The 24,904-nt window shown below is 44.9% G+C and overlaps 1 protein-coding gene across 1 annotated transcript in view; it reads left to right on the top strand.

The window, feature by feature from the left end:
- The window catches only part of SCG3 (secretogranin III), a 51,820-nt gene that overhangs the window by 14,441 nt on the left and 12,475 nt on the right, over positions 1-24,904 (top strand). Inside the window, exons 8-10 of the mRNA XM_083712774.1 lie at positions 221-337; positions 16,465-16,542; positions 19,017-19,142. Of these exons, the coding sequence (XP_083568900.1) occupies positions 221-337; positions 16,465-16,542; positions 19,017-19,142 (321 nt within the window). The remainder of the gene's footprint in view (positions 1-220; positions 338-16,464; positions 16,543-19,016; positions 19,143-24,904) is intronic.

Genomic DNA, 24,904 nt, shown 5'->3' with positions numbered 1-24,904 from the left:
AGTGCCATCTGCAAAGGGAACCAACAGGTTAAAGGCAGAGGTAGATCTCCTCCCTTAAACCAGATTGCCCCCAAGAGAAAAGTGGGGAGGTGGGCATGCATGACGAAAAAATTAAGAGGATCCCATGTTGAAAGTTGAAGTTAAAGGGGGGGCCCATCATGTCCCTAACTTTCCACAACGTGTGCACATGTTTACACCTGTGCTTTGCTCATCAACACAGAGAAAGAAGCCAAAGAAAAAGAAACGCTCATAACGATCATGAAGACTTTGATAGACTTTGTGAAGATGATGGTGAAATATGGAACAATCACACCAGAAGAAGGTGTTTCGTACCTAGGTAAGAACACATTCCTAACTCCTTGTAACAGCGTTGCTCCCAGTGCCAGATTTGGCGGTTCCCTCATTGCGAGAAGTGAGGTTACAGGGAACCAGAGAGAGGGCCTTCTCGGTAGTGGCGCCTGCCCTGTGGAACGCCCTCCCTTCAGATGTCAAGGAAATAAGCAACTATCCTATTTTTAAAAGACATCTGAAGGCAGCCCTGTTTAGGGAAGTTCTTAATATTTACTGCTTAATGTTTAATGTTATTGTTTTTAACACTTGATTTGGAACCGCCCAGAGTGCCTGGGGAAACGCAGCCAGATGGGTGGGGTATAAATAATAAATTGTTATTATTATTATTTACGTATAAGTTAAACAAGCTATAGCTTAGGACCCCAATCTCTTGGGGCCCCCAAAAAAATTTAAAGGAAAAAAACCTGAATGTACATTTCCAAAATATAAGATAAAAAACAACAGTGTTTTGTGTTGCATAGGCTCCTATGATGTAAGTAATGGGCCCCGCCTGCTAGCCTACTCCCTAAAATATCACTGGTTTGCTCATTTCTATATATAGGGTACCTACATTCTGCATGTGCAAATGGCTTTAGATACCTATTAGGTCCATAAATTACCATGTAGCATATATTCAACACAAAAAACAGCGACAATTTGTTGTTGACAAAGGACAGCTGGACATATCAAGGGCCCCATTAACCTTCAGTAGCTTGGGGCCTCATCAAACCTAAATCTGGCCCTGGTTCCTCCCTTTTTGCCATGAATACTGGTGATTATACTATCATTTGCTTATCATCAGGGCTGGTTCCTGTAAAATCAGTGACCTTTTCATGGAAATTTATTGTAAGTAGTGTTGAGGTGCCGGGTTTCTCTGTTCTTGGTCATAATGTGAAACGATTTCAACCAGAATGAGACTGAACCTGAACAGATGTTCACCATAAGCTGCTGTTCATTTCAGTGGCCTTTTACTAAGGGATGGGAGGTATTTTATTTTGTTTGCATTTCAATTAGAAACTACCTAATTTGCACTGTTTGAACCTGTATATGAACAGAAACACATCAATCCTTCAAAATCTGTACTACTTCATATTTTGTGATGCAGTTCTTCATCCAGAAAATGTGTACCAAAAATGCAGCCTATTGTATGCAAAAATGTGTGTTTGAGTCAAAACTGTATACTAAAATGTGTATATGAGGAGAAGCTGATACCAAAATACTGACAAGTTTTCATGAGGATTTAAAAAAACTGAATTTATGACCAGAAAAAATGAGAAATGGAAAGAAACTGGAACGGACATTCATTTTTCTGATATTCAATAACAACAGAGCATTTCTTGACTGCAAGGTTTCCAATAGGAAACCTTTATTTGAGATATTCTTTTCCTGCTATTATTCACTACATGTACAGTTGTACCTCAGGTTATAGACGCTTCAGGTTACAGAAACTTCAGGTTGCAGACTCCACTAACCCAGAAATAGTACCTCGGGTTAAGAACTTTGCTTCAGAACGAGAACAGAAATTGCATGGCAGCGGCACAGTGGCAGCAGGAGGCCCCATTAGCTAAAGTGGTGCTTCAGGTTAAGAACAGTTTCAGGGTAAGAACGGACCTCCAGAATGATTTAAGTTCTTAACCCAAGGTACCACTGTATAAAGTGAGCTACTATCTCCAGTTCTTGGTGAATAGGACCTTGAAGTATTATGACATTTCCCTGTGATCAGTTTTAGTTCCCATTCAGTAGCAGCCCTTGAAGCCAGTGGTCATCAGGACTGCTTCTGATCGCTTGTGTTTTTTAAACCCAACAGTTTACCCTTAATGGGATCTAGATGGATTTGGAAACAAAGTGTTGGCCAGGGCTGGAAGTACACACTAAAAGGCATTCTGTGAGGCAGCCTGGTGGAGAGGCAGTGCTGCATAGTGTGGAGGGGGTGGAATGAAATTCCTGCTGTCGCTGCACATACGGCAACGTTTCCACATGCTTCAGTGGGCTCATTGGATTGCAACCCTTTTGGCAACTCAGAATGTTTGGGTGGGTAGCTGGCCCCAGGGGGTAGAGAGCAGGCAGGGGCGTGGCATGCTGCCCTGTGGGGGTGTGGCATGCGTCCTGGGGTGTGGCATGCATCCTGGAGGCGTGGTGTGCTGGCCACAGAGGCTCGGCGTCCAGTGTGGTGGGGGGTGCGCGACGCATGTCCAGGGGGGAGGCCGCAATGGTACCCCCTCCCTGATGGTGCCAGGGGGGGTGCGTTCCCCCCACCCACCCCCTGTTCCTCCGCCAGTGGGTGGAAAGCCACTTTGCAAGTACCCAGCAGATTCCAAATACAGAGGTGCCCCACAAGACAAACGCCTCGCAAGATGGAAAACCCGCTAGACAAAAGGGTTTTCCGTTTTGGAGGAGCTTCGCAAAACGAATTTCCCTATGGGCTTGCTTCGCAAGATGAAAATGTCTAGCGAGTTCCTGCGGGTTTTTTCCCCTTTCCCCCCCCCCCCTTTTCCTAAGCCACTAAACCGCTTATCAGCTGATCCGCTGATAAGCCGCTTAACAGCTGATCGCTAAAAGCCGCTAAACCACTAATAGCGCTAATCCGCTAAGCTGTCAATAGACTTGCTTCGCAAGACGAAAAATCCGCTATACGAAGAGCCTCACGGAATGGATTAATTTCGTCTTGCGAGGCATCACTGTATCTGAACAGATACCCTGACGCATGCTGCATCAGGGAGAAATAGTAGCATGACGTGATGTTAGATGGCTTCCTCCAAATGGTAAAAAAAATAGCAAGGGTTTAGACCGCAGTCTCGTGGGAGTAACTTTCCTTGAAATCAACAGGAGTTGATTCTGAGCAGACATGGATGAGATTCAGACTAAACCTCATCTTTTTGTACCATTCCGGTTCCCTGCCTTTTGTAGCCGTTCAGCTGCTATGACAGTGTATGTCAGCTCTTTGGCTACAGTAAGATCCAACCAATCAGGGATCACACAGCCAGCATCATGCGGCCAATCAATTTGGCCATCATGAAGCCAAATCAGAGTGATGGCAATGTTTTGTGCTCTCGCTTGAAGTACACAAACATCTCCCCCAGTCTTTCGCAGGACTCCTAAACTATCAATGAAAGGGGAAGGTGTGCGTTTTGCAGGAGCAAAGTTTTCAGAATGCGCATGCGCCATTTTGGCTCAGCCCAAGTTACTGTGAACTAGATGACTGGTGGTGGAATGTGTGAACCAAATCCATTGAGAAGTACTATGTTGAAGGCTGTGTGAGAGTTCTATCTGTTGCTTGACCTGCAGTATTCCATTCACATATACAAGTCATTCCTAACTGTTAGAGTACAGTGGTACTTCAGGTTACATACGCTTCAGGTTACATACGCTTCAGGTTACAGACTCCGCTAACCCAGAAATAGTGCTTCAGGTTAAGAACTTTGCTTCAGGATAAGAACAGAAATTGTGCTTCGGCGGCGCGGCGGCAGCGGGAGGCTCCATTAGCTAAAGTGGTGCTTCAGGTTAAGAACAGTTTCAGGTTAAGAATGGACCTCCGGAACAAATTAAGTACTTAACACGAGGTACCACTGTAGTCTGGTGATTATCATGATTCCTTTTATAAATTGCATTCCACACAAGTTTCCCAAGGCAATGCACAAGAGAAAGGTTAAAAACAACACAAATAACAGCAAAGAAAACAGAACAACAGCAGAAAATACAATATAATATAGACACACATGGCAGAGAACACGTCACCCAGCTGGGAAAGTTTGCTGGAATTAAAATGTCTTGACAAGAATGCTATTTCACAGAACAGGTGTATCTATGTAAAAATCCTGCTCTGAGTGTGGAGTGGACTTCTGATATCTTGGGAACTTGCAAAAGAAGCTCTCTCTCCCAGTAACAAATTGGCAGCCAGAGCAAATCCCACAAGTGATGCTGGTGGTAGTTTGTCCCAACATGCAGCCAGACACAAACCTCCAGATCCAGGGCTCAGCAACCTTTTTCAGCCATGGGATGGTCCACCATCCCTCAGACCATGTGGTGGGCCGGACTATATTTTGAAAAAAAATATATGAACAAATTCCTATGCCCCACAAATAACCCAGAGATACATTTTAAATAAAAGGACACATTCTACTCATGTGAAAACACACTGGTTCCCGGACCATCCGAGGGCCAGAATTAGAAGGCGATTGGGCTGGATCTGGCCCATGGGCCTTAGGTTGCCTACCTCTGCTCCAGACCAACCTCAAGGGTAGCCCCACAAAGAGCACATTGCAGCAATCAAACCCATAAGGCTACCAGCGCATGGAGAAGTGTGATCAGCTATCTCCATCCAGGAATGGACGCAGCTGCCTTAGCAACCGGAACTGGTAAAAGGCTCTCTTAGCACCAAGGACACCTGTGTCTCCAGGAGTATCCCCAAACCGCACATGATGAACATGCATGTGTGAGCCAGCCCCAAGAAAAACCTAGCCACAGCCGTGGCTCCGCTCTGCTCTGCTAGTTTGTGATGCTCAGGGCACTGTTGTTTGCTATCGAAGCAGTCAACTGTGGTGGAAGGAAAACACTCTCTCAAACGCTTCAGGTTGTTTCACCGCTGGGCTATTTTTAGCAGCGCAGTTGAAAAGTGACTCTATTTTTTACCTTCAAAACGCTGATCTGATATTCTTCTCAAGAGGCTTAAGAAACCATGAGAATATGAGCTTGGCATAGCAGGGCGGAGGGGAGCAAAGTGCTTTGTTGCCAGAGCTGCTGTGATTTGTGAAAAGGTCTGATGTGTGCGTTTCCTTGGGAGCATGGACTGCAGGGCACAGAACTGTTGCTGTGGGGGTAAAGGGAAGCCCCACACAATACCTAGAGAATAATGTTGAAGAAGCACTGGCTTGAAAAGTAAACCACAAAAAGTGGATTATTTGCCAAAATCCATATTGGAGCAGGATTAACAGGCAGGGGAATCACTCGTATCTGCATTTTTTGATGCTGGAAAATACCATAGAGGGTGATGCAACTCTGAGATCACTTCCCTTTTCTGCTGTACTAAGGTGGCTGTAGGGATATGGGTGGCACTCTGGGTTAAACCACAGAGCCTAGGACTTGTTTATCAGAAGATCGGTGGTTCGAATCCCCGTGACGGGATGAGCTCCTGTTGCTCGGTCCCTGCTCCTGCCAACCTAGCTGTTCAAAAGCACGTCAAAGTGCGGTGGAAGAAGATTGGAAGAAATTTAAAGTTTATTTACAGAAACATTGCAAAATTAAGGAATGTTAGAAGGATGTTGGAATGAAGCTATGTGGTTTTAGCGGATATGTTATAAAGGATCAAGCAAAAATAGATTGTCAATGGGTAAGAATGTTAAGTTACATTATATTAAGATAATTTAATAGGATAAAAACAAAGATGGAAAGGATTTGCTGAAATAGCTAACTGAACTAGAATACAAAAAAGGGAGGTGTGAGGAGGTCAAAGAAACAAGTAAATGAAAGATAAGTTATGGAAGGTTTGATTTGTTTTTTTAATTGTTTCTATTTTTCTGTTTTTTCTTCTTCTCTTGTTTTTTTAATTTTATTTTTTTAATTTTTTATTGTGATGTGATGTCTTGTTTTTGTAACCTTAGAAACTTCAATAAATATTATTTATTAAAAAAAAAAGAAAGCAGGTCAAAATGCAAGTAGGTAAATAGGTACTGCTCCGATGGGAAGGTAAACGGTGTTTCCATGCGCTGCTCTGGTTCACCAGAAGCAGCTTAGTCATGCTGGCCACATGACCCAGAAGCTGTACACTGGCTCCCTCAGCCAATAAAGTGAGATGAGCGCCGCAACCCCAGAGTCGGCCACGACTGGACCTAACGGTCAGGGGTCCCTTACCTTTAAGGTGGCTGTAGTGGGCCATTGTCCCCAGTTGGAGGTTGAGAGAACTAGGCCAGGAGTCCTGAAAAGTGAGAAATCTGTGGGGAAAGGCAATGACCTCAGTGCTGGAAATCACTTGGGATAAGCAGTGATGGAGGTCACTAGAGGTGGCAGCTACTTATGGCTCCACCAAAGATCAGGATTAGCAAACAATGACTGAGAGCAGCTTTCCAGGGCTTCAGGAAAACGTCTCTCCTAGTCCTAACTGAAGATGCCAGGAATCAAACTTAGGACCTTCTTCATGCAAAGCAGATGCTCTACCACTAAGCTACAGTCCTTTCCTTATTTCTATTATTATTATTAAAATTTGTACACTGCCTTCTTCCATAAATCCCAGGGCAGTTCACAACACAAAATACATAATAAAAATAAGAACAACTGCAAACCAATAATCCCCCCTCCCACAACACATTTAAAAGAGCATCAGATGTCAATAAGCCAAGGATATGGTGGAAGAATGTTTTGCATGCATAATGAAGATCATTCATGATACATTCCAGCTATTCACATGAGGCCAATAAACAGTAGGCAAGGCTGTCGACATCAAGCCACGTTCCAATCATGGAACCAGACCCAGTAAGTCTGTAAGGTTAGATTTGGGTATTTCCAAAGCAAACTAGATTCTCGGGGCTTAGAATTATTGGGGGCACTAGAAGTTAACAAGATGCCCCATTCGGTTAAGGGTCAACCTGATGAGAATCAGTACCTTCATCTTGATTCTCTGTTGACAGACAGACAGACATGTCAGAGACAATGCAATCCATTTCTGACTTTGTCAAGCTCTTCTCTTTCAGGGGCAGCTTTGTAATCAGCATGGATCTTTGCTGCTCCCTCCTGCAAGGGGTTCAGAGTATCACCCTTCACTTTTTATTGACTAGGGACAAGGGCAAATCAACATAGGTACCACCCCTTTTACCTCTTATAAGATTATATGTAAGGAATCTGCTATAAACAACAACCATAGCTCAGCAGCAACCAGAAAGATCTATGAAGTTAAACAAGACTATCTGGTTTTAGAACAGGTGCATTAAAACACCCCCTCTCCACTTTTAGGCTGAAGCTACGAAGCTGAATTATGCATTAAAGGCAATAAATCATTTAGTAGAGCATATCACATGCTTCTCGAGCTCCTTGCTTGACAATCTGCAGAGACAGTTGCGTTTAAAAGCACATCTCGGTAGCAGCTGGTCTGGGATTTGAAGGCCCAGCATTATGTCATCCTTGCAAGATCACTCTCCAGGGAGAATAGTCTTGAAGCATCATTCAGGGGATGAATTAGGTCTCACTGGGAGCCGTGCAGGATTTAGCCTCCAAATCCAAGGCTCACTGGAAGGATACTGAGGCTATATATGCAGTTGTATTCTTCTGAATCTGAAACCTATGCTGACCTTTTAGTTCCAGAATCTCATTCTGTCCCCCTGAGCCATGTTCTCTTAAGTACTAGCATCCATGTGCAAAAGCAGGCACATCAATATCAAATAGGCCTAGGATTAGAATAAGGATGTTGTATAGTAATATGGATGTAAGCCAATAAGAAAAGAGATGAAAGTAATTAATTGAAGGAGTTAATGGTATTAGAAAGAGGATCTTGGAAAACTGTTACAAAGGTGTCACAATGAAATTCAGTTAGGGGAAGATTTGAGGAAGTCAGATAACAATGAAAGTTAATTTGGGTTTTAACAGTAATAAGTGTTTTTATTTTGATTTGATTTTTCTTTTAGTATTGGAATGTGTGTCGTTTTGTGTCTTTTATAGGTTATATTTGTTATAAATGTGAAAAATCAATAAAAAATAATAATGGGGGGAAACAAAAGCAGGCCCATCAGCCTTGTGTGTGCACAAATTTATAAGGTGTCATGGCTGCCCATCACAGTCTGTGCTTTCTGTAAGGTTCTGTTTCTCTGTTGCCCAATCCGTCAGTAGCCTTCCAAGGAAGGGAGAATCCAGTTTCATTCAACAGGTGTCTACTAACTTATTTAGTGACAAGGAGAAAGTCAAGCCAGCCATGTTCTGGGGTTGCTGGTATTTTTTAAGAATACCAGTGCAGGCAGCAAACTGTTGTTATTGTTTAGTCGTTTAGTCGTGTCCGACTCTTCGTGACCCCCTGGACCAGAGCACACCAGGCACTTCTGCCTTCCACTGCCTCCCACAGTTTGGTCAAACTCATGCTGGTAGCTTCGAGAACACCATCCAACCATCTCATCCTCTGTCGTCCCCTTCTCCTTGTGCCCTCCATCTTTCCCAACATCAGGGTCTTCTCCAGGGAGTCTTCTCTTCTCATGAGGCGGCCAGAGTATTGGAGCCTCAGCTTCAGGATCTGTCCTTCCAGTGAGCACTCGGGACTGATTTCCTTAAGAATGGAGAGGTTTGGTCTTCTTACAGTCCATGGGACTCTCAAGAGTCTCCTCCAGCACCATAATTCAAAAGCATCAATTCTTCGTCGATCAGCCTTCTTTATGGTAGGCAGCAAACTACCGTAGGTGTGGATAAAAACAGGGGCGTGGGTTAAGGCCATGTGCTATGTATTGGGAAATCTCCACAATCCAGATCAGGACCTGTGTTCTGAGTATGTTGTGCACTTTGGGCCATGGTCTCTCAGTTTCAAACCCAACCACCCCCCAACTGACCCCCCTCACACAGCAGTTGTAGGGATGTTGCATTCGTGAAATGCTTCGAGTGTGTGTAGGGAAGGGTTGTTTATTAAGGGTAAATTTTACTATGATGTTTACTATTAAGCTTCCTCACAGCAATGGCTGGCGATGGCACTGCATGCTGCACACCCTCTTTGCTTCTGTAGCAGATGATGATTCTGAGGATAGAGCATTCACTATCCATGGTAGATCACTCCCAGGCCCTATACCCAATGGCTCCTGTTTTGAGCCTTAGAGACGCTTCATTGTTGAAGCCACATTCCCTTATAGGAGGTATAATAGCCATCTTCAAGAATCTAAAGGGCTGTCACTTGGAGGATGGAGGATGAAGTGTCAGGAGCTCAAGTAGGACCCTGGTAGAGACACATGCCCGACTGGCATGTTCCCTCCCACCTGGTCAATCGTTCGGGAGCTTCAAAAGCTTTCTTCAGCCCAAACATCACAGCAACCGATGCCAACAGACATCGGCACACTTAGGGATCCGCAGAGTCTTTGCAGCTTGCATGACAGACCTCAGCAACTCAGCATTTTGGCTAATCTACTTTATTTACATATAAACACACATGGAGTACTGCAACATGGCTCCCTCTGTCTCATGCATCAAACAGCAAAGAGAATAAAGGACAATAGTCCCACTTCACGGAACACAGTAAAGCAAACATCCTGTTTCCGCCACTTCCCACTCTGTAGAGTCAAAACATACACCGTCATGTGATAGACAAAAAATCCCATGACTGCAATCATGGAGCAGGAATTCTAACAGGAAGTACCATTAAAGATAAAATAACCAAGCATGTAGAAGAACATGCCTTGCTGAAGCAGAGCCAGCATGGCTTCTGCAAGGACAAGTCTCGTCTCATGAAGCTTTCAGAGTCTGTCGAGAGTGTCAACAGCATAAAGAGCGAGATGATCTGGTTGACATAATGTAGTGTTTTCTACGAGGAAAGAGTGTGGCATTTGAGACTTCTTAGTGTAGAGAAAAAGCAAGTAATAAGTGGAACGGTCTCCCTCTAGAGGTGGTAACCCTCTAGGAGTTTTTTAAGCAGAGGTTGGATGGCCATCTGTCATGGATGCTGTAGCTGAGTTTCCTGCACTGCCGCGGGTTGGACTAGAGGACCCCTGGAGTCCCTTCCAACTCAACAATTCTATGACTCTCCCATGTCTCTATCTGCATCCCAACTCCCCCTACTTCGCTGAGCCACTGGCTGTTGCACTGCCTTCCTTAGTCACCAGAATCACACCTTCCTCCTTCGCCCATGACTCAGCGATCCCATTCCCTGGCCAACTTGCAACTGAGAAGAGAATTGTTTTGAGTAGTTGTGGACATGTCCAGATGTCACCATATGCTTCGCCTCCCCCCATGTTTTCCTCTACTTTGCCAAGATGGGCAAGCCCCATCTTCTGCAGAGGAGTCAAGGATGTATAGCATATGGCGAGGCATGGAGCTGTTTTCTCCAAACAGCTAAATCGTGAATTCATGTGAGCAAGAATTTCTGTATTCGCTGACTTTGTCACTGAGAAGATCAGTGGTCCTAAGCGATTACCAGCTGTCACATGTGCTTCCAGCTAAGGATGTGGGGGATTCTCTTTTGTTTGCACTGGAAGGCAAACGTAGCAAATTTTATGAAACAAGACATAAACCGAAATATAGCCATAATTTGAAATTCTCAGAGTTCTCTGAATTTTGTAATGCATTGTCAAAAAAATGTGTTTACTGGGGTAAAGTGTGCATATAAATACATATACAGTTATACCTCAGCTCCTGAACATTTCAGCTCCTAAATGATCAAAAACCGGAAGCGAGTGTTCTGGTTTTTTAACGTTCTTTTGGAAGCCAAACGTCTGACAGGACTTCCGTGGCTTCTGATTGGCTGCAGGAGCCAATCAGAAGCCGCTTTTTGGAAGTCAAACGGACATCGGGAACAGATTCTGTTCGACTTACAAGGTATTACCGAAAAGGGGAAATTTCTTTGCAAAAAGAGTGTAGCTTAAGGGAAATTGCATTTAAATAGGTTATTATTTATTTCTGTAGGTGAAGCCATTACAAAGTAACGTACATAAAAACAAAGCAAAATACATTATACTGTTAGGGGAGAAATAGTAATTTTTTTAAACATTCTTTAACATTTTTTAACAATTTATTTTTAACATCCTGCCCCCCCAAAATACTTGCTCCACTGAAGAATATAACTTAGCATTCCCACAGACATTTCTCCTTAAAATTGCTGCTCTAAACACAATATATAAGCCAATCCCATACAGACTGTGCTATGATGATGGTGACGAAGATCTTTGTCACAAATATTTAAATATTTGTGTTCTAGTGCAAAAACATTTCCATAGGGGGAGTGGGTGGGAAATGCCAGGTCTTTTCTCCGAAGAATGACTGAATGCCACAGAAGCTTTGATGCGTATTGCTTCCAAGATATACTGACAAGTGAACAAGTGTGTGCTGACAAAGTGCCTCTCAGGCATATGTTGATTTTGCAAAGAATATCTGCCTTTTCGGGAAATGCAAGGAGAGCTCTGGAAATGTATGGAGAGGAGCAATGGCAGTGTAAAGCAAAATATCTGCTTTGCAGCTCACTGTCTGGACAAATGACTTAATGACAAATGACAAACCTGAAAGTTTTCCCCTTCCCCTGTCAGATGTTAAGATCAGCAAGAAGGCCCTCTTGGCCAGGGGTCAGCAACTTTTTCCAGCTGTGGGATGGTCCACTGTCCCTCGGACCTCGGGGGGGGGCAGGACTATATTTTGAAGGGAAAAAATTAATGAATTCCTATGCCCCACAAATAACCCAGAGGTGCATTTTAAATAAAAGCACACATTCTACTCATGTAAAAACACACTCATTCCCGGACCATCTGCCGGCCAGATTGAGAAGGCGATTAGGCTACATCCAGCCCCTGGGCCTTAGTTTGCCCACATCTGCTCTTGGCAGTTCCACCACCCTCAACGTTTTGGGGGGGGGTGACCCAGAAGAAGGAATTCTCTGGCAACCCCTAAGTTGTGGACTTCCCTTCCCATAGACATGTGTTTGGCACCTTCATTGTCTTCTTCTTTGACAATCCCTCATAGCCAAGTAAGATTGTCTTCCATGAACACGGTTTTAAAAGTGAGTCCGTAAGTGACTGTGGAGGCCAATTCTGGATCCACACGTCCTTCCACAGTGAGGACATTGGTTTCTGGGCAGGAGTTGATCACGGTGTGGATTTTCCAAGTGTGCCTTCCTCTTAGCATGTTTCTCCCTTGCGTCCTGAGTTCAAGCGTCTTCAAAGTCCATGACACCTTTGGTAAAGGCTGTTCTCCAATTGGAGCACTCGCAGGCCAGTGTTTCCAGTTGTCGGTGTTTACACTACATTTTTTTAGATTTGCCTTGAGAGAGTCTTTGAACCTCTTTTGTTGACCATCAGCATTATGCTTTCCATTTTTAAGTTCGGAATAGAGTAGTTGCTTTTGGGAGACAATAATCAGGCATCCAAACAACATGACTAGTCCAACGAAGTTGATGTTGAAGAATCATTGCTTCAACACTGATGACCTTTGCTTCTTCCAGTTCACTAGCATTAGTTCACCTGTCCTCCCAAGTGATGTGTAAAAATTTTCAGACTTCCCTTCCCACAGTGGTGTGTTTGGCACCTTCATTGTACAGCTTTCCCTTTATACCAAGGATAAACCTCTTCACCCTGGTCTTTGACACTTGAGATACATATATTTTAGGACCTACTGTAGTGGTGATTGTAAACTATTTTCAGTGCTGTATTTTGTATTGCTGTACCCTGTCCTCAGATCGTCTGGGGAAAGGCAGGTAATAAGTATAACAACAACAACAACAACAACAACAACAACAACAACAACAACTTAATTAATAACTCATCATTATGTCAGATGATGGCAGGTGGGTGCACCTCATCCCTTGTCAAAGTTGGCCCATGGGGTGCAGGATAGATAAAGATCTGACCCACAGGGTAAAAAATGTTCCTTACCCTGATTACCGGTAATTTTCTCATGTCAATGACTTCCATTCTTCTCTTTCCATGGTTCATTTTGCATATCATAAATCCCTTCATATTTTACAAAAACTAAACCATTCAGTATTCCATTACTGCATCCATCAAAACTTATTTAAGCTGTTGAATTTATCTTAAGGCTGCCAATGTTTTCAGGTGTACACAATTTCCCCCCATACATTCAATAAACATTTTCCAATCTTCTCTAAACGTATGTTCCTCTTTGTTCTCTTATTCTGTATGTTAAGTCTGCAAGCTGCACATATTCTGTCAGCTTAAGTTGCCATTCTTCTTTAGTTGGGAGTTTTCCATTTTGGGGCTAACAAAACACTGGATTCACTGGAGATCACTGGAAATCTGCAGAGCTGTCTCCAAGACAAACCAGGCTGTTTTATTTAAGTTGGAAGCTTTTTAAAAAGCGGTTCAGCTGCGGCAACGTTTCCCTTTCATTAACCCTATTAGAAATAGGTGTCCAGATGGGTGAAAGGTTGTCGCCTTGATGAGCTCAACTCCTTCCTCTGGTTTTTTTAAGGGTTGCCAAGGCAACCGGCCTAGCAATGACATCAGATCTCATTAGAGGCCCAAGTAGGACACCGAGTTGCTAAGCTACTGGCCTTGCTTATGACATTTCTCAGAATGACTCACCCCATTAGGATAACTCAAAGCAAATATTGTGCACACATATTTACACCACAGCTGGTGGGCACTTAGAGTCTCGGCTGGAAACAGGGACGGCTGGCGTTGCTTCCCTTTCCATTCTCATTTGTTTGAGGTAGCAAGTCTTGCTTGACATCATTTAGTGCTTGAAAATCTTGTTCTGTGTTTTGTTTGTGGGGAAACAGTTTTAGGGAAGTGACGCTGTGATCCTGCAAGGGACAAAACCTAAATGGCCTCAACAGAAATTGCTTCTCAGCAGATAAAGTTGGGGTTGCACTATAGTGAGAGAGAATGTGGCAACACCTTGCAAAAACTATTATTTTATGGCCTTGTAAGGGACATGGGTGGCGCTGTGGGTTAAACCACAGAGCCTAGGACTTGCCGATCAGAAGGTTGGCAGTTCGAATCCCCATGATGGGGTGAGCTCCCGTTGCTCGGTCCCCGCTCCTGCCAACCTAGCAGTTCAAAAGCACACCAGTGCAAGTAGATAAATAGGTACCATTCCAGCGGGAAGGTAAACAGTGTTTCTGTGTGCTGCTCTGGTTCGCCAGAAGCGGCTTAGTCATGCTGGCCACATGACCCGGAAGCTGTACGCCGGCTCCCTTGGCCAATAAAGCGAGATGAGCGCCACAACCCCAAAGTCGGTCACGACTGGACCTAATGGTCAGGGGTCCCTTTACCTTTTTAGAAGCTTCTTTGGTTTCTAGTCCTTGTGGATACAGAATTTGAAAATGTAACAATAAGGGGTCGTGTAATTCGACCTTCTCTCAGTTTCTTGGTTTTACAATCTTCAGATCAGTTTCCACCTTTCCACATCTGTTTGCAATTAAAAATAACAACTCATCATGAAAATCAATCAGTGTAAATGTCGCCTGGTATCTATACATTTTTGTATGCAATTCTGCCTAATATCCAAAGCTTTGCAAATCAACTTTCCCAAATATAATACATATTCTGTGTTGTTTTCAGTAACACATCCATGTATATCCACATTTTCCCTTTGTATATGCATTCTATTACACACAAAGTGCCTGGAGAAGTGATTGCAAAATTTGCAGAACTGCAGATTTCAAAGGCTGGCTGTATTTCCTTTCATGTATTGTTTCAGAAAGTGCAGAGTACGTAGGTTTCTAACCTGCTATATAATTCCCCCCCCCCCATAAACTGACTCTTTTTTTTCCACAATTGAAGGCAACATTTTTAGAATAAGAATATTGTTAGCATGTCTGAAGGCCATGGTTTGCTGTCCCCCATATCATGTTGTGCTCATTGTGCAGAGGTAAAAGATCTCTCTTGTTCTCATTGGCAGGGTGGTGTACAAAGGGAGCACAATAGTTAGTGAGTGCAGAGGGTGCTGTAATAGAACAAGGCTGAGGAATTTTTTGCCTCAGTGGGCCAAATCCTTATCGGGATTGACCTTGCAGGGCAAATTTGACAGGTGAGCGGAGTCACGCACCTGTCAATTACTTGGCATCACAATGACAGCAGGTGATTTGATGCTTTGAAGCCCTAAGCTGGGACTTCAAAGCACCTCCAGGCAGCAAGGGACTGCTAAAATGGTAGGGGGGACCTCTGATTTAGCAGGGGTTTTGATGCAAATCTGTTTGTGATCAGGAAAGGGGTTGTGTTGAATCCTGTTTTAACCTCTCTCTCATTAACTGATTAAAAGATAAAGGGACCCCTGACCATTAGGTCCAGTCATGGCCAACTCTGGGGTTGCGGCGCTCATCTCGCTTTATTGGCCGAGGGAGCTGGCGTACAGCTTCCAGATCATGTGGCCAGCATGACTAAGCCACTTCTGGCGAACCAGAGCAGCGCACGGATACGCTGTTTACCTTCCCGCCGGAGCGGTACCTATTTATCTACTTGCACTTTGATGTGCTTTCGAACTGCTAGGTAGGCAGGAGCAGGGACTGAGCAACGGGAGCTCACCCCATCGCGGGGATTTGAACTGCCGACCTTCTGATCGGCAAGTCCTGGGCTCTGCGGTTTAACCCACAGCACCACCTGCGTCCCTATCAACTGAGTAGCAGGGGGTTAAATCCTGGGGAGCTGGCTGCACATGTCAGCTCTTTGCAGGAAACTGGGGTGTGCAGTCAGCACAGAATTGAACACAAACTCGTCCATCAGCTGACATCACCCACTCTTTGAAATAATGTCACTTGATTGACAGGTGGGTGTGGTTTTGGAAAAATTGCCTCATAGGCCTCTGACAGGCCCAGAGTCTGAAGGTTCCCCACAGTCACAGAAGTCCCCATTTCCCCTTCTGAAATCGTTTTCATTTCTCCTCTGGCTGTGGGCATAAGTGCAGGCCATTGCTGCTGCTACATTTTCCTGCTTCCTCAGTTAAAACGGAAGAATATTAAACTGGCCTTTTGTTGAATGCAGCAGGCATGTCTATGAATAGATTTCATTTTTGGTTCTTGGTATTTTATAAGCATTATTATTATTATTATTTATTTTCAAACATGCAAATTAATATAGTTAACAAATACATACATTGATAACTTCTCTAAAAGTCAAATAATATAAAAGTTAGAAACCATACATCTCAACATCTTTAAATAGAAAGATAAAGGGGGGGAGCAAATAAAAAATAAAGACAAGACAAAAACAATAACAAAAACAAAATAATTCAATATGTGTCTTCTGTTAGATACTATTCAATGCGATTCAGTCCTAGAGTAGCATTTTTTGTATGTAATACATTTCCATATGGATTGAATCTCCTTGTGTATTTTAATTGTTGTGGACTTCCATCTACCTATTTTCATCCTCTGTGCTCAATAGCTTTTTAAACATCTGAAAACCTGTATTTTCCTCAATGCAAGGGAATAATTCATTACTTTGCAAACCCATCAAATCAAGCCTCATATAAGCCCGTTCTAATGTGCAAGGATAAATATCTTCTGCTTCTACTTTCTAGAAAACCTGGACGCAATGATAGCTCTACAGACAAGAAAGAAACTCGAAAAGCCCAACAGCAAAAACAAGCTGCCATCAGGTATTCATTTATTCTGATATTGCATCGCTTTTATAGCTTTGTTCCCAGTAGATATAATCAACTGCTTATTGCACAGCTGTCCAATCGATTTAAATAGTAAAAGCCTTCTGTCGTGAAAATCCTCTATTCCCTGGTGTAATTTGATTCCCATAATTTTCCAATTGCCTTAGTCCGGCTTCTTTGGGTTGGTTTTCTACCTGAGAGCTATCGCTCCTCAAAGCGCATAACTGAGTAACAGAACACATGATCTGCTTGAAGAAGGTTCAGTGGCAGATCCTCGGGCAAGATCTTGGACACATCCACACCATAAATTTAAAGCAGTTTTTTGTCACTTTTAACAGCCATGTCTCCCCACCAAAGAATCCTAGGAACTGTAGTTTGATCAGGGTGCTGAGAATTGTTAGGAAACCCCACTCGCAGTTGTATGATTCCCAGCACGCTTGACAACTACAGTTCCCAGGATTATTTATGGGGGGAGTAATGCCTATTTAGGGACGCGGGTGGCGCTGTGGGTTAAACTACAGAGCTTAGGACTTGCTGATTAGAGGGTCAGCGGTTCGAATCCCCGCAACGGGGTGAGCTGCTTCTGCCAACCTAGCAGTCCCTGCTTCTGCCAACCTAGCAGTTTGAAAGCACGTCAAAGTGCACGTAGATAAATAGGTACCACTCTGGCAGGAAGGTGAACGGCATTTCCGTGTGCTGCTCTGGTTCGCCAGAAGCGGCTCAGTCATGCTGGCCACATGACCCGGAAGCTGTACGCCGGCTCCCTCGGCCAATAAAGCGAGATGTGCGCCGCAACCCCAGAGTCAGCCACGACTGGACCTAATGGTCAGGGGTCCCTTTACCTTTACCTTTTTAATGCCTATTTAAGAGGTATAAGAGCTTATTTCTGTGAATGGCCCCATCTTCTCATAGCTCACAATCCACAGAGTTGGCCTAACAGAGCAGGCAAGATGAGATGGGGCTGTTGATTATCCTCTTTGTTCCTGCCAGTACCCACTTGCTTAGTTGAAGATCCAGCCATAATCAGCAAGACAGGAGCAGCAGGGCCAGGGTACTCCAGGAGTTGGCAGAGGGTCTTCTGCTGGGGCAATGCCTTGGCAGGTGTCCATAGGTGCCAGCCCGTTACTCCTGCCCCAAAGAGGTCCCAGGTTCAATCTTCAGTGAGCAGGATCTCAGGTAGAATTGCTGGCTAAGCATCAGTCTGAGAAGGTGGAGAGCTACTGTTTCTCTCTTTTTCTCTTCTTTTAAAATATTTTTTATTAAATTTTCCATTTTAACAATCCAATCAAATCACATTAAGTATTCCAAATTATACAAATACATATCATATAGTCCAAATATTCTGCCAAATTATAAATTTTTGTTGGGGCTTCCCATGCTTCAAGTTCAGTGGGGTCCAATCATCTTATGTTTCTACTGCCTTGAGTTTCCAATAGTTCCTTCTTTAAATCTTCCTGTTGTTACCCTTTTCTTTCATGGCCTCTGAGTTGTTTCCACAGGCGAGTTGAAATAAACAATAATGTGCTTCTGTGTGAAATTTGTATAACTCTCCCTTTTTTTGCAGCTGGTAAGTCTGTTGTTTGCGGAATGTCCTCACACGCTGGTGTTTATGCCAAATCAATCCAAAAGTCCTTCTCTGGTGGCAGACGCCATCTTCACTCAGTTCCGATGAAATAAAATCTGGGCATTTGCTCATTAATTTTCTCAGACAGGTTGCATCAAACATTAGTCTTTCTAGGGGAGATTTGCCAAATCGGACTTGAAGTACAGATACAATAACAAATTAAGAGCTCACCTGGTGGAGAGCTACTGTCTCTCAAGAGTGTGGCCAGTGTTATTCTACCTGCCTTATAGTGGCTATAAACATTTTACTAGGGTAGAGACTTCAGTGCCATCGGAGGACACAGGTATGCATCAAATTTGCACCTGCAAATCTATAGGTAGAGGTGCACATTTAGACATAATTCCTGCAAATTTATAGGTAAAGATGCACATTTAGACATAATTTATGTAGTTTAAATAGAAACACAATCTGCCTCACCAAAGTGAAGGAGGCCAACCACGTGACTGCCATGCCTACTAAGAATGAGAGCTACTCAGTGTTGATGGGCAATTTCAACCCCCACTCTCCATTCTGTAGTTTCTTTATCTTTAAACAAGACTTGGATGGAAAAGCCCTTTAAAGAGAGGAGTGTCCTCTGTAAAGTAGGGCTGTGCACACAAGATAAAGTTAAAGCACCTTTAAAATGCATGGCTTCCCCCAAAGAACCTGGGAACTCTAGCCATGTGCTTTGACTAGGTTCTAAATGCACGGTGTGTACACAGCCCTAATGTACTCCTGGCAGAAAGTCAGCCAAACGGCGCTTCCAATTCCACTTGGTGCGTAAGGGTGAGCTGGTGTGCTTTCAGGAAATGATGCGGTTGAGATGATACAGGGAAACCTTCTGCTTTCAAACCCCCCACCCCCGCAGACAAGAGCACTGAAGAGGCCGACAGCACAAAAGCCGCAGCAGCGAAGATGGAAAAAGAATATGAAACGCTGAAGGATTCAACAAAAGCCGAAGAACAAAACACAGGAAACGACGAGGAGCCCAAAGGTAAGGAGAAGTTCCTGTCCCTGCTGCTGCCATTGTCAGATCCAGCCCCCGGGGTTTTTCCAGCATGTGTCTTCAAAACCTTATGTAATGAAATTATTGTTGTGGCTGGTTGCCAAAGACCGTACATTAAAAAAGCCCTGAATCCTCGTCTCTTAACAGTGGCCAAAGAGATGCCTCTGGGAAGTCTAGAAGCAGAGCCTCAAGGCACATCCCTACCAGAATAGAATCATAAAAGAATATAATTGTAGAATTGGAAGGGATCCCCCAGAGGCCATCTAGTCTAACCCCCTGCAATGCAGGAGTCACAGCTAAAGAATCCCTGACAGATGGCCATCCAGACTCTGTTTAAGAACCTCCAGTGAAGAAGAGTTCACCAGCTTCCGAGGGAGTCCGTTCTACTGTCGAACAACTCTTGCCATCAGGGAAAGTTCTTGCTAATGTTTAGTCAGAATCTCCATCAGTTTGGGCCCTACCTTCTGGACCAGCAGAAGACAAGCTGGCTCCATCATCCGTGTCACAGCCCTTCAGATATTTGAAGATGTCTATCATATCACCTCTCAGTCATCTCTTCTCCAGGCTTAGACATCCTCAACACCCCCATAAGGCTTGCTTTCCAGACCATTTATCAGCTTGGTCCCCCTCCTCTGCTTGTCAATATCCTTCTTAAATTGTGGCACCCAGAACTGGACATGATACTTGAGGGTGGGGTCTGACCAAGGAAGAATAGAGTGGATGCGGGTGGCGCTGTGGATTAAACCACAGAGCCTAGGATTTGCTGATCTGAAGGTCGGCAGTTCGAATCCCCGCGATGGGGTGAGCTCCCGTTGCTCGGTCCCTGCTCCTACCAACCTAGCAGTTCAAAAGCACGACAAAGTGCAAGTAGATAAATAGGTACCGCTTCAGTGGGAAGGTAAACGGCGTTTCTGTGCCTTGCTCTGGTTCGCCAGAAGCGGCTTAGTCATGCTGGCCACATGACCCGGAAGCTGTACGCCGGCTCCCTCGGCCAATAAAGCGAGATGAGCGCCGCAACCCCAGAGTCGGTCACGACTGGACCTAATGGTCAAGGGTCCCTTTACCTTTTTTTATTACTTCCCTTGATCTGTACAAGATACTTCTGTTGATGCATCCTATAATTGCATGAGCTTTTTTTGGCTGCTGCATCACAGCTTTGACTCATGTTAAGCTTGTGGTCCAGTTGTGCACTTTGATCCTCCTCTGAATCTGAGCCCAAAGTCTTCCATGTCAGGGTGGGACTTTTCCTGGAGAACAGCAGTATCGACTGGTTCCGATCCCTTGCCTGTGGTTTCCATTTCTCAGGTCTGACTGGGCAGCTGTCAGTGCCCAAGCAATGATATGAGGCTGTTTACAATGAGTAAATGGCCTCACATATAGTACTGTGCTGAGTCCCACAAACGTGAACAATAAATCAGCTGTAAAATTATCACATCAAATGATTGATTAATGCTTTTGGCCCTAAAAAGAAGGAAACAGGAAAGCAATGCTGAGCCTCTGGTCTAAGCAGCACAGTATAACTGGGGTTGATATACTGAATTCAGAGCAATTACCGTCCTTTATTTTTTCTTTCAGGCTCCGAATGCTACTTTTGCGACCTAAATTCAATACATTCAGTGCACCACTATAGCTAAAGATTTTCACCTAATTGCATCTATCCCTTTTTAAGAACGTAAAATCATTAGTGAGCTCAATAGTCTGGGCCGGGCATATTGATTGGTCTGTAACATGAGAGGTGCTGTAAAAAACCAACGTCTGCAAGTCGATTTCCAGTGCATAATGCTGCCCGCTGAATGGCTCAGAACAAAGTGCCCATATGATGGATGAGGTGGAGGCTTTCAACATCCCTTCTCCACATCACCACTTGTGCAAAGTTGTATGTAGTGAATGGCTAAACAGAAACTTGGCAGTGATGTTTGATCTGCAATTTTGACGATGATACAATTTATTCTCTACCCTCATACAAAAATAATGCTCCTTCATTTGCAGGTGTCAGGAGGGGAGGGCACTTTGGCCTATCTTTTGGGAGGGGTGTGTGCAAAAAATAATAATCAGCTTATAATTGCAACAGACCAGGGGTAAGCAACCTAAGGCCCAGGGGCTGGATCTGGCCCAATTGCCGCCTAAATCTGGCTAATGGACGGTCCGTGAATCAGCATGTTTTTACATGAGTAGAATGTGTCCTTTTATTTAAAATGCCTCTCTGGGTTATTTGTGAGGCATAGCAATTCATTCATTTTTTAAAAAAAAAAATGGTCTGGCCCCCCACAAGGTCTGAGGGACGGTGGACTGGCCCATGGCTGACAAAGGTTGCTGACCCCTGCAACAGACCTTTGTTGTGTTTCCCTTTCTCCTCAGTTTTATAACCCTTGCCACAAAAAAAGTAGCTGCATCCCTCTTGGTGGTTGGTGGCTGGCGGCCAAAATTTCTCTCCCTCACTTTATTCAGGAGACATTCTAGGACATTCTAGGTTCCCAACCTGGTGCCCTCCGAATGTTGTCGGACTCCAACTCCCATCAGACCCAGCTAGCAGAGCCAATCGTCATAGATCGTAGAGTTATAAGGGACCAGGAGGGTCATCTGGTTCAACCCCCTGCAATGCAGGAATCTTTGGCCCAACTTAGGGCTCAAACCCACGACCCTGCGGTTAAGAGTCTGGTGCTCGATGGGAGGTGCCGTCAACCAGTTAGAAGCAGTTTCCCTTTTGGTGCAGAACTGCTATGCAAATTTTGCAGCGAGTGACTCACTGTTGCTTGCAGAGAGTTAGAGGTGGCAGGGAGGTCATGGTGAAGAAGAGTTTGGAAGAGTTTGGATTTGATATCCCGCTTTATCACTACCTGAAGGAGTGTGATGGGCTGGGAATCTGATTCAGAGGCTGAACCGGAGGAATCCCAGCCTGCACAGGAGTCCCTGCCTCCAAGGCTGGCTGAACTGGGGCAGGGCCTTGATTCTGAAGCGCCTGCACCTGTGCCGGATCCTCAGGAGCAGGCACCAGGTGAATCCACTCTGGCTCCAGAGGTGGTTGAGGACTCAGTGCCTGCAGGTGAGTCTCCCCCTGAGCCCAGTAACCCTTCAGCCTCTCCTGAACTGCAGAGGCTCAGGGCAGAGAGGCGAAGGAAACTGGTTTCTCCCAGGAGGAGTGCTCGCCTTAAGGCCAGGAGAGGCGGGTCTCCTGGGGGCCGGGACTGCCCCTGGCCTCAGAGAAGATAAAGGCCAGTCAGCCCGGTCCCAGGTTGCGGGAGCAACGTCGTTGATGAGCTGTTTTGGCCAGCATCCAGTCCCGTTCCCCTAGAGTTCCTGTCCTTGCCCGGCTTCTCGCTGTGGACCCCGCTTTGCCCGAGGAGGACTGTCTGCGGACCCCCAACTCAGGTCCTGGACCTCGCCCCACGGTAACCTTCCCCCTGGACCAGCACAAGGAGTCTCAAAGTGGCTAACAATCTCCTTTCCCTTCCTCCCCCACAACAAACACTCTGTGAGGTGAGTGGGGCTGAGAGACTTCAGAGAAGTGTGACTGGCCGAAGGTCACCCAGCAGGTGCATGTGGAGGAGCAGGGAATCGAACCCGGTTCACCAGATTACGAGTCCACTGCTCTTAACCTCTACACCATGCTGGCTCTCCCATAAGAGCAAACTGGCATGCCTGCTGGCGAGTTTGCCATGTGCTGACCTGCCCACCACCTTGCACCTTCCCTTTCCGCTCCCAGTAAACAACAACGACTCATCTGCCACAAAGTTTACATAACCTCTCCACCCCACCCAGCAAGTAGCTTCTGCCAACAATATCTGGAGGGTCTTGTGCTGAAGAAGTCTACTCTGGGATATTTGAGTGGGGGGATAACAGAATGCCCTGGGTGGAGTGTGGTTCTGGGGTATTCTGGGGAAAGCATAGTGGCCATTCAGAAGACCTGTGCAACTCTCTGCCCTCAAAGCTCCAGTCACCAAATAACAGGCATTTGCGCATTCAGACCCAGAAACCTCCCCCCCTAAATAAATTCACACATGACTCAAATTTTGGTTTGGTTTTTGGCAGAATTTAGGCCACAACTTTATTGATTACAGAAAGTGATTGGTTGCATAGGCTCTGGTTCAACTAGCTCCCTGCCATGCAGGTAGCACTGACCCAGGGTTCCAGCATAGGTCAGCCAAGGGTGAACACCTGGATAAGCGGAAAGCCGGGCACGGGCTAACTCCGCCCCCCCAAATGTCCCCCTGGACTCAGGCACGGGCACAACCCCCAAACCATTGAGTCCCTGGATTCCATTAACGGAACACCCTTCACATAAGGATGGCAAGAACGTTCTTCCATCCCTATCACCTGAACCAGAGCCTATCCGCAACCTTACAAGTTGTGACGATTTGCTACACAGCAGGGGAAACCCAAATGGCAACAGCCAATCAGCCAAGTGGGGGAAATTCCTGCCATGCCCCTGTCTCAATGACAGATGACACACGACGGCATAGCAAGGTCAAGCGCACAGCCCTAAATATAGGGAGAGGTGGGCGGGTGTTCCAAATGCATACGCTGAAAGAGGAAGCTCTGGGTCACGTGCATGGGCATAAATAGGTCCCTCGAACCATTTGGACTGCGTCCCATTGGCCAGATTGCACCTAGCTTCGAGGGACCTACCAATCGGGTGTTGTGGCTGACCGATCATACCCACCCACAACACAGGGTGTTGGTTGTCCAGGTCTCACCGCAATACATGCCCTCTTTAAGGAAGGACCCGATTTGTGAATAACTGCTTTTCTTTCTTCCTTTTGACTGACTGACTAGTACGCCAGGATCAGAATATTGTTAATTTGTTGAAACCATAGATATTTTTTTTAAAAAAATGCAAATTTCATGTATGTAGTCTACATCCTAATTAAGCAAAGTTGACAGAGTTAACCAGAATACCATACATATTTCAAATGATTTGCTACAGGTTGAGACTAATTATATATATTCTGCTGCCAATTGGCTATGCATTTTAATAGCAGCAACCCAGGAATTAGCCTTTATTTCTGGAATAGCAGGTTTGACATCTGCTGGCGGAAAATTGACATAAAAACCAAAAGATCCTCCTGGGTGACATTGAAGCGGTAAATACATACTTTATTTAAAGCTAATTCACCACATATGTTCAACTCTACTCCCATTTAATTCACAACCCCTAGTGAATTCACTGGACTTGCATGATAATAAATCAGAGGGAGTTGGGCTGTTGCATTCTTCACCATAGCCTGATTTTCTATGCTCTTCAAAACAAAAAAATATTATCCCACTGCTAGCGCTTAATTCACCTGTTCTTCAAATTACCGGTTCTTGAGGGAATGAGCCACGCAGACCAAATGGGACCAGATTTCATCTGTGAAGCTCCAGCAAAGTTAAGCGATCAGAATCCATTAAACTATTATATTCCACTGGAGACCACATTAGGTTATCTTTTGTCCTGGTTGCCCTGTAGACACAATGACTCACGACAGTATAGAATTTTAAGCACTAATTTAAGTCACGGCTCCCACTATTCTTTCTCCCCTTTTCTAACGCCCTGTTTGTTGTCTGCTTCCTGACTCTCTTTCCTTCTCTCCTCTTCAACTTTGCATGCTATGGCTTCACTTTCTAAGCAGCTCCTGCTCCCATGCACATCTGTGGACTGCACTTGAGGGGAGCAGATAGGGCTGTTATGCTCAGTGGGAAGAGCACTGTTGCACTGAGGTCCCACCTGCAGACCTCCCAGAGGCATCTGGTTAGAAAGATGGGCTCCTAGC

Source organism: Podarcis gaigeae (assembly GCF_964106915.1).
Source record: "Podarcis gaigeae genome assembly, chromosome: 14".
NCBI lineage: Eukaryota > Metazoa > Chordata > Lepidosauria > Squamata > Lacertidae > Podarcis > Podarcis gaigeae.
Note: the sequence above shows the minus strand (reverse complement) of the source record. Positions and strands in the feature narration are given on the sequence as shown.